Source organism: Drosophila elegans, unplaced genomic scaffold (genome assembly GCF_018152505.1).
Source record: "Drosophila elegans isolate 14027-0461.03 unplaced genomic scaffold, ASM1815250v1 contig_476, whole genome shotgun sequence".
Lineage (NCBI taxonomy): Eukaryota > Metazoa > Arthropoda > Insecta > Diptera > Drosophilidae > Drosophila > Drosophila elegans.
In genome coordinates, this window is record NW_024545863.1 from 17,462,405 (window position 1) to 17,474,805 (window position 12,401).

Here is a 12,401-nt window from a genome sequence, read left to right on the forward strand (position 1 = left end):
TTTAACTATCTTCAGTTTACTATTACTGGAGGAAGTCAAATGTCATCCTCGGCACTTGAAATCTCTTCAGGGTTATCTATTTTCGAGTTTTCTGAGTCGTAGTTGACGTAGTGAATTTGATTGTTCTCCAAACGACTAGAATAGCTATTGGGATAAAAGTCCGATGATCCGCATATGGTTAATGCCAAATCGGTTCGTTTTTGGGAAATACTTAGAGTCTGAAAGAGATCGTCTATCGCGTTGAGTTTAGTGGGAGCCAAGGACTTAACTTCAATGTCTAGTGCGTAGAAACGGCTTTCTTGAGCTTGGTTGAATATAGATATTTGGTTATTCAAAGACGACATCTTAATAATAGAAGCCTTGGTAAGGTTCCCAACTATAGGCAGGTTCTCCAGCTCAATTTGAGAAATGACTTGGGAAGTATTTAAAGTGGCCAACGATTCTGTTAAGCCATTTACTTTTGGCTCGATGTATGTCCTAAGTATTTGGCCAACAAAGTTGAGCTTTTTGTCCAATCCCTTAGAGCTGCGAAGGATTTCATCTTGGGTTGCTTTAAGTTTACCACCAAGGTCCTTGATTCGATCGTGGCTAAACTTTTGCAATCTAAGCAAATGAGTTATGGTTTCGCTTGTGCGGTTGGCAAATAAGTCTATCTTTTGTATGGAATTGACGACATCTTGAAGAAGTTCTGCCTCCCAATATAAAAGCGCTTTCGTCGTGTTTTGCAGGAGCTCTTCTGTATTTTCGATTAGGCCAAAATACTCTGACTGATTGTCAAGGCCTGCGCTTATGTTCCAGTTAAATGTGCCGATGGCATTAATTAAAGAATCGGACTCAATTAGAGCAGCGAAACTTTCTGCCAAGAGAGCCAAAATGATTTCGTCTTCCGTTTGCTGTTCAGTTGTGGTGGAAGGAACTGTTGTTGAATCTGTGGAGGAGGCAGAGGTTGTAGATTTATTTGTGGTGGAATCTGTTGCTGAGTCTGTGGTGGAAACGGAAGCTGAAGAACTATCTGTTGAACCTGATGTTGAATCTGTTGTTGAATCTGTTTTTGAATCTGTTGTGGAATCTGTTGTTGAATCTGTTGTTAAATCCGTTGTTGAATCAGTTATGGAATCTGTTGTTGAATCTGTGGTGGAAAAGGAAGTTGTGGATTTATCTGTTGTGGAATCAGTTGTTAAGGCAGGCGGAGCAGGCGGGGCAGGCGGGGCAGACGGGACCGTTGTTAAAGAGTCCGTGGTAGAATCAGACGGTGAAGATTCATCTGTTGTAGAAAGTGTGGTGGAAACAGTTATTGTAGAGCCAGTTGCTGTGGAATCTCTTGTTGTGGAAATAGTAGTAGCTGGAGTAGAAGCAGATATAGGACGACCTGTGGTACCAGTTTTGAGATCATTTGCGGTTACGATTGAGGAAATAGTGGTTCCCGTTATAATTGTGGCTCCCGTTAGTCCTTTGGTTCCATTTGAGGCCTCTGTTACTGTAACATCGTCGAAGTCCAAGTCATAATCAATGTCCGGAAAGTCCTCGATTCTAGTCGACGGATTTGAAGATAGATCTGCTGCATATGCAGCCACCATTAATAGCAACATGAGAGTTGGAAACGAAAGACTCATTTTGGGAACACAAAATATGCTTGCTTTTGGAGTAGAACTGAAAGTTCAACTGTCATTTGGTGGCCTTTACCCCAGCTTAAGTACGTTTTACATTGCTGCTCACATTCACGTTTCGTTCTCAGGTGCAGGTGTGCTATCGGCTAGAACTTTCTGATTCTCTGCAATTCTTTCTCGCACCATGCATTTTTTTTTTATCGGTTTTATGTTGGGCTTTATGGGTCAGCTTATTCAGCACGAGTTTGATGTTTGAAGAAGCTACCGATTCTGGTTCATTGTACTTGCAAATGTAGACAAAGAAACGTAATACAAAGAGACACATGTTTGAATTCCACCACCGACAATTGCGGAATATCTATCATTGGAAAGCTAACTATTAACCACATAAAAGTCAACGCCAGCCACATGGGGGTCACACTCAAAGTCAAATTTTAATGAAAAAGTGATTCATCATTTAAGCGGCTGCATCAATTAATGGCCAACGGGGTGAGTGGGGCGCCGAAGGGCGGGCCTCTCAATAAGCGGGTCAAATTAGAATAAATAGTTACACAAACAAGCAGACCCCTTTGCTCTCGCGTTCGTTCAGTGCAGCGGGGTGGTGTGGGGAATTATTGCAACAAATCAAAAAATTAAAAATAAATAAAAACGAATTGAATAATTTAGGTCACCAATATCTGGCTCTCTCCCCTGAAACGCACAAAGTCTATGAATGAGTCGAGTCAAGATGATGGTGGCTGCCATTTGTGGTTGTATGGGGATTGGGTTAGTTCGGCTTGGTTTGGAAATTCCTGATTAATTAATTGCCGCATAATTCATATATTGCATGCTGTATAGATGTACTCAGACAAAAATCCGTTGTAACCTAAGAAGTGTTTCTTGTAATTTTGAGAAAATTTAAAAAATAATATATTAACAATTAGGCATAACATTTGAAAATTTATGGTGTTAAACTTACATAGCTTATATGCAACATATTTATTTTAAGAATAGGCTTGTTTAAATAAAGTTTTTTATAACATTATTTTAAGTAACATTTTGTTTTTTTTTTTAATTCTCTCTCATTTAAAAATAGAAAACGTAATACTTATGTATGTCTTTCTCGTAACATTATTATTTTTTGAGTGTAACGGAAAAAATTTCAATTCCTATTCGAATAATGAAATTGGAAAACATGAAAATATTTGGAAAATTGGTCTTCTTTCGGGTCCGTTCTTATGCTGGTTGACATTTAAACCCATTTCGATCAGGGCACAGTGCTGCAGATCATTTCGGTGGATGGAAGGCGGCTGGCTTGGCAGCATGGCATGCAATTATGCATTCATCAAGATTATGACACGACATGCAAGTTCCTCTTGTGTCTTTAGCAGCAAATGAATTTGTACTTTAGCTGTGGGTGTTGTTCTTGTCGCTGGCTTTTCGCTGAGCTGTGCTGTGTTGTGTTGTGATAGAACAATTTTGCCGCGGCTGCAGGCTGTGTGGTGGCAGCACACGCGATTTGGAAGCGGCACGTAATTAATCGTCAAATGAGTTTAATTGTTTATGTCTCTCGCTCGCGTCTGTGAACCGAGCGCGGTGCCTTTAGATGCCTGCCAGATAGGAGAGCAGAAAATGCGGACTGGAGCACATCAAAATTCGCCTCACAAGCACTTAACTAAGAGTTTAACTAATGGTCTGAACTCAAAACAAACTGGGCAGCGTATAGACCTTAATATTTATTTAATTTATTTATGGATGCAAGGCATTTTTATACATCTCTGGTATTTTCTAATGATACATATTTTTTTTTTGTTTTTTCAGAACAAAATATTCTCATTACAAGCTCTATTTGTACGGAAATTAAAAATTATAAACCAGTAAAAAGAAATTAGAACATCATTTAGAAAAAAAAAACAATTTCAGCCCTGGGGTGCAAAGTCACGGAGCCTGGGACCCCGGAATCCTGGTCCCTGACATACGCCCCGGTTCAACATTCATCACCACCCAAGTGCAACCACAGTGGCTTCCCGCTGATTAAAACAAAAACAACAAAATTAACAAAAAATTTGCATTTTAATACAAAAATTTGGCCACGACCAAAAAAAAAAAAGGAAATGCCCCTCTCCCCGGTTCCGGTTTTTGTGACAGGGGGCTGAAACAAAAGGAGAGCTAATAATTTTATCAGCGACAAACAGTTGACAAAATCAGCAAAATTCTTTTTCCAGCCAGGTCCTGCATCCGTTTCGCCTGGAAACTTAAATTAACTGTGAAAGAGACCACGCAGCCAAGACATTTGTCTTTTCCCACTCCCAAAACAAGGATTTTCCTCTGCGGTTTAGTGGGGAGTGTTTGAGAGTCAGAGTCTGTCTTGCAGATTATTAATCATCTTTTGTGCGCATCGCGGCTTTCGGCTTTTCGTATGCCTCATTGCAGGTCTTTTCCTCCTTTTGAACTTTCTGTCTAAGTCTGAGCTCCCACCTCCCGCCTCCCGTTCCTTTCCTTTTTTTTGCCTTTTTAGAGGAAATCCTTTTCTAAGGAAATTATTTTGTATTTTTTCTTCGGCGATACTTTGTACTTGTTTTAGATTCAGGCTAATGAATTTCTGTTGATAAAGAACTTCATAAATTTTCAACTTAATTAAGCTGGCCCGCTTGTCAGTTGGCAGCTTAGAACGTGAGAGAGACCGCTGCGTGTACTTCTTTAAAAAGCGGGTGAACAAGGTAGTTATAGTAATTTAAAATGCTCCAGCGGATTGATTTACACTTGTAGTACCTAATTAAGATTGTTATGATGGTGCTAAAAATGTCAGTTATCACCGGCCATGAATTCTCATATTTTATGCGTTACTAAGATAAAAAAAATTACGGGAGTAAAGCTGAAAAGTTAGAGTTCATTCCGAATTTTATTAAAATTTAATTGTAGGTACTTACAAAAAAATATTTGTTAATTAGTATCTGGCAAGATAAATATATTCTGAGCTTCGGGAATTAATAACTTAATTAATTAATTGAATTTGTATTTTTAAGAATTCAAAATTGAATTGCATTGAATGATTTTTTCAATATGAAAAAATAAATAAATAAATTTAGTTTGTTTTCTTTTTCAAAGTATTTGTATAAGATTTTATTTGTACATACTCACATCTCTGTTTAAAGAATGCATTAAAAGAGCTTTTCCGTTGCAATATTTTATGTTAACCAAAGTGCCCTCTGGGCAGCGATTTTCGATTGCCTAACCTCTAGGAAGTGAGCCAAGTCAGGAAATTGATCAAAGGAAACCCCTGTCCCTTCGGCTCTTCCCGTTCCTTTAAACTTAGCCTGTTTGGGCTTAAAGCGTTAATTCGTAATTTATGTGTCACACAATCCGAAATTGAATGCCAGGCGAAATTATGGAATATTTATCATTTCACACACACACACACAGCCCAGAAGAAGTGAGCCGAACTTAGCCATCAGGTAAGGCCACTGGAAAAAGGCGACCGGGTCCAAGCAACGTTTGTCAATTCGAATTACGAATTACGACAAAGTGCGCTTAAGTTATGTGCGTGTTTCGCTGGGACGGAGAAAGGAATCGGGCCTTGTGTTGGCCGGCCATAAAGTCGGGGTCCCTTTTGGCCGCCTTTCTGGCCGTTGTGGCTGCTAACCGTAAACCGTGCACAAAGAGTGAAATATTTATAACGTTTGCATACACAGTCGAGAAGAAATGAATGCAACCGCCGGCGGCCAATGGCCAATGTCCAATGTCCAATTGCCTGGCAGTCCTTGCAGCGGTGGCAAGTGTTAATTGGAATCAATTTGATAATCTCCTCACCCGATCCGTGGATATGGGTATGTGGCCATGTGGCCATATGGGTATGGGTTCGGTCTGCTCTGCTGAGTTCATGATAATTTCGCGGATGTGCGATTTTGATTGAAAATTACGCTGTGGGGGGCTGCCATTGCCTGACCGAGTGTTTCCCTTTTATCGCACAAAGAACATAATTCAAGGTGAATTAATTTAAATGCCAATTTATTGCCAAAACATTGCCGTCCCTTTTACAGTGTGTGCGTGTGTGTGTGTGTGTCGTTTGTGTTAAATGGAGCATGGAAGAACGGGTCAAGAATAACTGTATATGGTAGTGACAGATTGATCATAAATACAGCTTTACTGTTCGCAAATTTGTTGCGAAGTCCCCTTGATAAATTTGTTTTAAAGATGAGTTTTGCGTCTTGACCATATTCAACCGAAACAGGGTTCCCCATATGAATCCGTTGAAAGTCAAACTAAGATTATATATAAGTTAAAAGAAAAAAACTCATTCAACTGTTACAAAAATAAAGTATTTTATGAAAGAAATATATTATTATTTTAACTTTTAATACAGTAAAAGTTTGTCGATTTTTATGTTCTAATAATTGAGCTAAGCTTAATTTACAGCTGCAGATAATTACAAATCAACAATTAAGAAATATATTATGGAGATCTTTAAATCAAAATATATAAGCATAAATACAAAACAAACGATTTTATAAATGATGATATGATTATAATATAATCTTTATTTTTTTTTAATTTTTAAATAGTGTAGTCCCGTAACAAATGTGTTTGCGTTGTATGGTATGTGTGCCTTTTTAGAAATTAAGATGAAAATCTATTTATATGTCTAAATATGTCTATTTAGCCACTAAAACCTCCTTTCTTAGTAGAGAAGGACAAACAACCTCGTGTTCCGACTGACCCCTTCAAAGCTGAACTTCTAATTAAGCCGGAGGCAGGGGTCCCCACATTCCATCCCGCAATGCCACCCATAACGCTGGCCAAAAACCCACCCGCAGCAGGCAAGTCTGACATGTGGCTGATTAACATATTATGCGACAAAGTGCCACTGGACACACCACACAGATAGAGGCAACTGTGGCAATTCAACGCCTGTCACTGGCTGTTTGCGCAGATAATTCACGCCAACGCCAAAACAGAGCTAACCCGAGTTGAGGGGGGCGAGTCGAGTCCAGATTCAGATTCAGATTCGGATTGGGATTGGGATTCAGACTCGGATTCAGATTCAGATCCAGATCAGAGCGACTGCAGACTACAGAGTTTGCGTCGGTTTTTGGGGTAATTGAAAAAGTTAGCTCGACTCTGGGCCGAGTTTTGCGGTTCTGTCTGGTCTGGTGTGCAAGTATCTGGGATATGACGATGGCTATCGATGTCAGCGATAGGTGAGTGAGAGACCGTCGGGCGGTCCGCCTTATGGGCCAATTAAGGGTTAAACATTTTGCATATGCAGTTGCCGTGTCTTTGTCTGTGATTTGCATAATTTCGGGTTGCTGTATCTGTGTATCTCTGGCCTATCTCCTGTGGCCCGGCGATGTTGGTGTCCAATTTCATTAGCAACGTCCAGTCCCCAACGAAAACGAACCTTTCAATTCGCTGCGTGTTTTGAAATGGAACTTTCAGGCTATCTGTCACCGAAATGTGTGTGGTGCCTGTGCCTGTGCCATATCCCTTGCCTTTTTGTCACATTACGAGCATTTACATAAAATGAAATTGAATACGTTGAACATTTTTGGACATGTGGCCCGGCAACCCTCTCGCCGACTCCTTTTGTCATAATTTAATTAGTAAAGGTAACAAATGAATCGTAACCCCTTCCAGCCAGGCCATTGTTTGACCCCCAACCTCGCCCGCTCCTTGAGGAGGGACATAATAAATTTGTGGCCATTTCGCACAAGTCATAAATTAGGCAATTGGAATTTGTTTTCCAATTACACATATTTCACACCGCATGCCAAATAATTTAGCTTCACTGTCAGGCAATCGCACTCGCGAAAAAATGGCAGAGGGGAGAATCGAAAGCTATTTCTATTTGATAATTTATAACGCACGGCAGCCGGGCCAACAAGTACAAATTGTCAAAAGTATTTTGCATCTTGAGAGGCGACCAAGGACCACCCATGGCGTTCCTCCCCCTTAGCAGCCTCCCCCAAAGCCCCCTCTAAGCCCCCATTTAAACCCTCGGCCCGCTCTCCTGACCCCAAAGACCGCCACGCGTTCGTAACGAGTCACAAATTCTCATTGCAATTGACCAGACTCGGCGCAGTCTCCCATCATAATTTCTCAGCCAACAACACCTTCCTGGCCCCAGTCCGGTTTTGCAGCAATCCGCCATGGGGCAGAGATGCGGATGCGGGGATCGGGGATTGGGGGGCAGGAGCAGAGGAGTGGAGGAGCGGAGGAGTCTCTGCCACCCGCTTGGTCGGGCCTTGGCATTTCGTGCCACCCAACTGGCCGCTTATTTTTGCGTATTAACGCGCGAAATAATATTTTATTTTGACCATCGTCAAAGGATTGAAAAATGCCCGCTAATATCTTAGGGTCTTTGTGACGGCTTTGTATGTTCAGCGGATCGAGGAGCATGCAACCATGGCCCATGGACCATGCCACATATAGGTATGTGCCTCCGGACGGCAGGCTTATATAATTATTCTTTCTTTTCATGAGAAGTTATTTGCATACGAAAGTTGGAGACAAACAAATTGCATTTGGTCAACTGAAAACATTTCACTAAAGTGTTGTTAGAAATTTTAAATTAGTTTCAACTAAAGTTATTTTTTTATGCTTGACTTTGATATTAACTGATTTAGATATTTTCTAAAAATTATTTTTTAAAAACAATTCACCTAAAATTTATCTAACATCCGAGTTAATTAAACCGATTTAATAGTATCCACTCAATATTGACCCCAGTGTCATACAGACATAAAAAATAATTGTGGCTAATTTGATCACAAAGGCCAACAGGCGTTAAAACAAATTCAAGTTAAAACGATTATTTATGATTTTGCTTAGACTAAAGTTTTTTTCCGAATAGACTTGGTAACATGTTAGCTAAATTAAACGATTGCACAAGACAACTTTAACGCCGTTAAGATGCATAAAATTATTCCCAGTTTTGTAATAGCTTGTACAAATAATTTAATAGTTATTTTCCACAATTTTCCGCATCATTTTCCATAGCTCATTTGCGCCATCCTAAAGACAACAATTTGTGGTACGAAATATAGTTCACGGACACACCTCCTCGCGCGGAAAATTGCAATTCTTCAAGCCAAATTCCCACGTTCCACCACCGCAAGACGAAACGAGCCGAGTGCGAATGCAAATGCAACTGCAGTGGATCAATCATGTGCCTAGAGCCAAGTATCCAAGTTTCCAAGTATCCAAGTGCTCTGCTGCGATCAGCACCACTCACCCACCACTCGAGAGCAAATAAGTGCCTTGGACATCGAGTGTGGAGGAAATAGTGGGAGCAAGAGCAACCGTTACCTTCTTGGCCAATTGGTCACAAAATCTTAACACCTTGGCCAAGATTGGGGATGATCGGATGGTCGGATGATCGGATGATGATGATCGCTGCCCGCTGATCACTCAGTGGCGGCCATTAAAGTCAAATCATTTTTCACATTTAGATGCCGGCCGTTGAGATACAGTGGAGCTTGCTGCAGCACGGCGGCTTCAATTGATGCCAAAATCCGAGTCCATCCATCTGAAATTGCCCCGATCACGATTCGTGGGGGAAGCGAACGAAATATATTCAATGTTCGATGGCAATTGCGATGACTTCGACATCGCTCGCCATTGGACTGGGATTGCAGCTTCAACTTCAACTTGGACTGTTGGACTGGGACTCAGACTCAGACTGGGACTGGGACTGGGCTTACATAAAAGTAATCAAATCAACACCTTCATCAACTCCTTTGGCTACGCTCCAACCGCAAAGTGCCTTCCTTATTTCGGATCGCGGGCCAATTTGAGTTCGGTAATTTTTCTCTCTCGCAACTTTGGGGCTCCAAAGGCAGTGGAGCAGTGGCGATCGGCTGTCGATCAAATTGTTATTTTCGATATCTAATTTGTCATTTGGCAGCGGCAATTTGGCCATTGCCTGGATCTCTTGCTCTTGGTCTGGGCCTTACTTGACTTGACTTGACTTCACTCGAGTTGAGTTGAGTTAAGTTGGCTACACGCTGTCTGCAATGCACGATCCTTGGGCTTGGGTTTGGATTTGGGTTTGGGTTTTGCCCGGGGTAAACTAGGGAATCCCGGCGATTATCTTGTCGGCGCGTGAAATTCCCCAGCCCCGAGCTGCGGAGGAATTGACCCGCAATTGATACCAATCCACGGCAATCCATTACAGGGGCTAAGCGCACAAGTTGCATGTCTCATTATTGGCAATTTCAGAGCAGTTCGGGTAATTGCGCTGTGCGGCGAGGTGGGTGCCTGCCTGGGCATGACTTGGGCATTTATTCCGGCAACACATGGTATTTGGTTGCATCACGTCCCGCTTAATGCCCAGATATACATATGCTCGCTTTGAGGAAGTTGTCCCGGAAAGTTATGAAAGTTTCGTTAGTTCAGCGGTCATCAGATGAGTGTTACTGGGTTAGAGATCACAAGTTTGGGGTGTGTTAATGTTTTCGGATCGGAATTTCACTTGGAAATAGCAGCACACATTTGAGTCTATTTCCCTATTTTTATTAGGTATTCGGAAGTTTTTAACAGATATCGGATAAGTTAATAAGCCTTTCGATGCATAAAAATCCAGCTTAAAAGACAATTAAAGTGTTGAAACGTAATAAAATGTTATTTGCTTCCATCAAAAGATTATAATACGATTTTTTGTAATAAATGAGATTTTATTTAACACATACGTACATCATTTACTTATTGAACTCTTCAATAAACAAATATTTGTAGGTTAGTTTAATACTTAAATGCATTTCAATGAACGCAATTATCGTTCCGTGAGCTGCTGATGCTGATATTGTTGTCTGATTACTGTGATGGGTCTATATTCAGTGATAAGGACACATATTCAAACACTCCCGCCTACTCACACGCTCGCCGACACTTGCTTTTTAATTACAATTGTATTCATTATTTTATTATCAGTAGATTTACATTATTAAAAACATCGAAATCACTCTTAAAACTGTATTTACACGTGTTTACGTGATGCATTTAATAGGCAATCTAAATATTTTAATATTTATTTCGACTTAATTTGTATGTAATTATTGTTATTTACAAAAGTTTTGCTCGAATCATTCTTTCTTTACTTGAAATGCTATTTTGAATACGCAAATTGGTTTCAAACAAAGGGAAATTGTTTTTGAGTATTTTACTTATGTACAGTTTGGCTGCAGTTGCTTCGAAATGTTGTTCTTACCCGTGGAAATAGATACCGAGCAGAAAAAATAAAACACAATAAAGGGTTCATTATAAACGCAAATTTTTATTATTACAAAATATAGAAAACTTTTCATACTCTATACACATAAATAAGGTAATGCTTATGCTTACGAAAAAATCGTTTAAGAACTGAAACTTGCACTGAACGTTTTGTGTTTTTACTCGTAAAGGTTACTAAATAAAAAATTCGCTAAATTTTGCATTCATGTTTCCACGAAATGGGCTTCCCAACTAGCGGCATCTTTGAGATGCACCACAGAGAGAAGAACCATTCGAGAATCGAATTTAATTTTAAATTTTACTTAAAGTAAAAATAAAATTGCTAAAGCACACATAAAAAATTGCCACACATCAAGTAAACATAGCTTAAAATTTTTGGTATATTTCTGCAAACCACTGGGAGTAGAGTTTCATTTATATATTCATATATGTATATAAGTGTATATGCTACATTACATATATAAATATTTCAACTATCTTTATGTTTTGTCTTTTTAATGGGTTAAGGTTGATTTCTTTCATTCCTCAATTTATCTTTTATTTTTGTGGTCTAAAAATTAAGTAGAACTCAGTGCCATTTAAATATTATACACATTCATATATAATGACGTTATTTGTCGCCAGTTTTTTTTGGATTTAACTTTTAAAGTTCTCTGGGATATGTCAGCTGAGATTTGTTGCTCACAGCTGGGGCGGCCTAGAGAAAAATTTGGATTTTTCTGGGAGTTATGTACAAAAAGTTACAACAAAAACTACAAATGGAAAATTAGTCAATTAAGCTACGCGGCTCTTCCTTTTTTTTTTTTTTTTTTACATTTTTCATTAAACATTTTTTTTTTGGGTTTTTAGGTTTTTAGGTTTTCTGGGGCGGGGTATCTACAAGGTTGTTTTAGAGCCCCATTTCTAGATGCATAAATAATTACACTACTTGACATCCACAATGAGAGGAACTTCACTGATATCGATTAAATTTGGCGGCGATTGTTGCTGTTGCTGCTGTTGCTGCTGCTGCTGCTGCTGCTGATGTTGCTGCGGGGCCACGGCTGCTGTTGCAGTTGCTGTTGGCGTCGATGAGGCAGATGACAGCGAACCAGCCGAGGACGAGGAGGGTATTGCTGCTGTGCCATTGCTGTTGCTGTTGCTGCTGCTGCTGCCCGCCAGCAACATGCGCTGGTGATGTTGCTGCAGGCATTGATTTGCATTGACTGCAGCAGCGGCCATCATCATGGTCGCGGCATCGCAGTAATTAGACAGCATCGTCGTGGTGTTCACTGTAGATGTTGCTGCTGTCGCTGGTGTCGCATAAGCGGTAGTCGGCGTGGCCATATAATCGGTATTGCTGTTGCTATTGCTATTGCTGTTGCTGGCATTACTGCTGCCGAAGAAACTGCCTGCACTCATATGATTGCCGCTGCCGCTGCTGCTGCCGCCGTTGTTATTGCTGTAGTTGTTGATCTGCTGATTGCAAATGTTGCCGCCGCTACCGTTGTTACCGTTGTGGCAACCGCCGCTGCCGTATGTTGGCTGCATGACAGCAACATTGGCGAGCTGGTCATGACTGGCAGCAACAACGTTGTGGCTGCCACA

The 12,401-nt window shown here is 40.4% G+C and overlaps 2 protein-coding genes across 2 annotated transcripts; both read right to left on the minus strand.

Moving 5' to 3' along the window:
- Positions 1-1,613, minus strand: LOC108141558 (serine-rich adhesin for platelets). The gene has a single exon (XM_017265002.2). The coding sequence runs from the start codon at positions 1,611-1,613 to the stop codon at positions 36-38; it is 1,578 nt and encodes a 525-aa protein (XP_017120491.1). The 3' UTR covers positions 1-35.
- A 9,224-nt stretch (positions 1,614-10,837) lies between these two features.
- On the minus strand, positions 10,838-12,356 carry LOC108141571 (probable serine/threonine-protein kinase DDB_G0277071). The gene has a single exon (XM_017265017.2). The coding sequence runs from the start codon at positions 12,342-12,344 to the stop codon at positions 11,739-11,741; it is 606 nt and encodes a 201-aa protein (XP_017120506.1). The 5' UTR covers positions 12,345-12,356; the 3' UTR covers positions 10,838-11,738.
- Between the last annotated feature and the right edge of the window lie 45 nt (positions 12,357-12,401).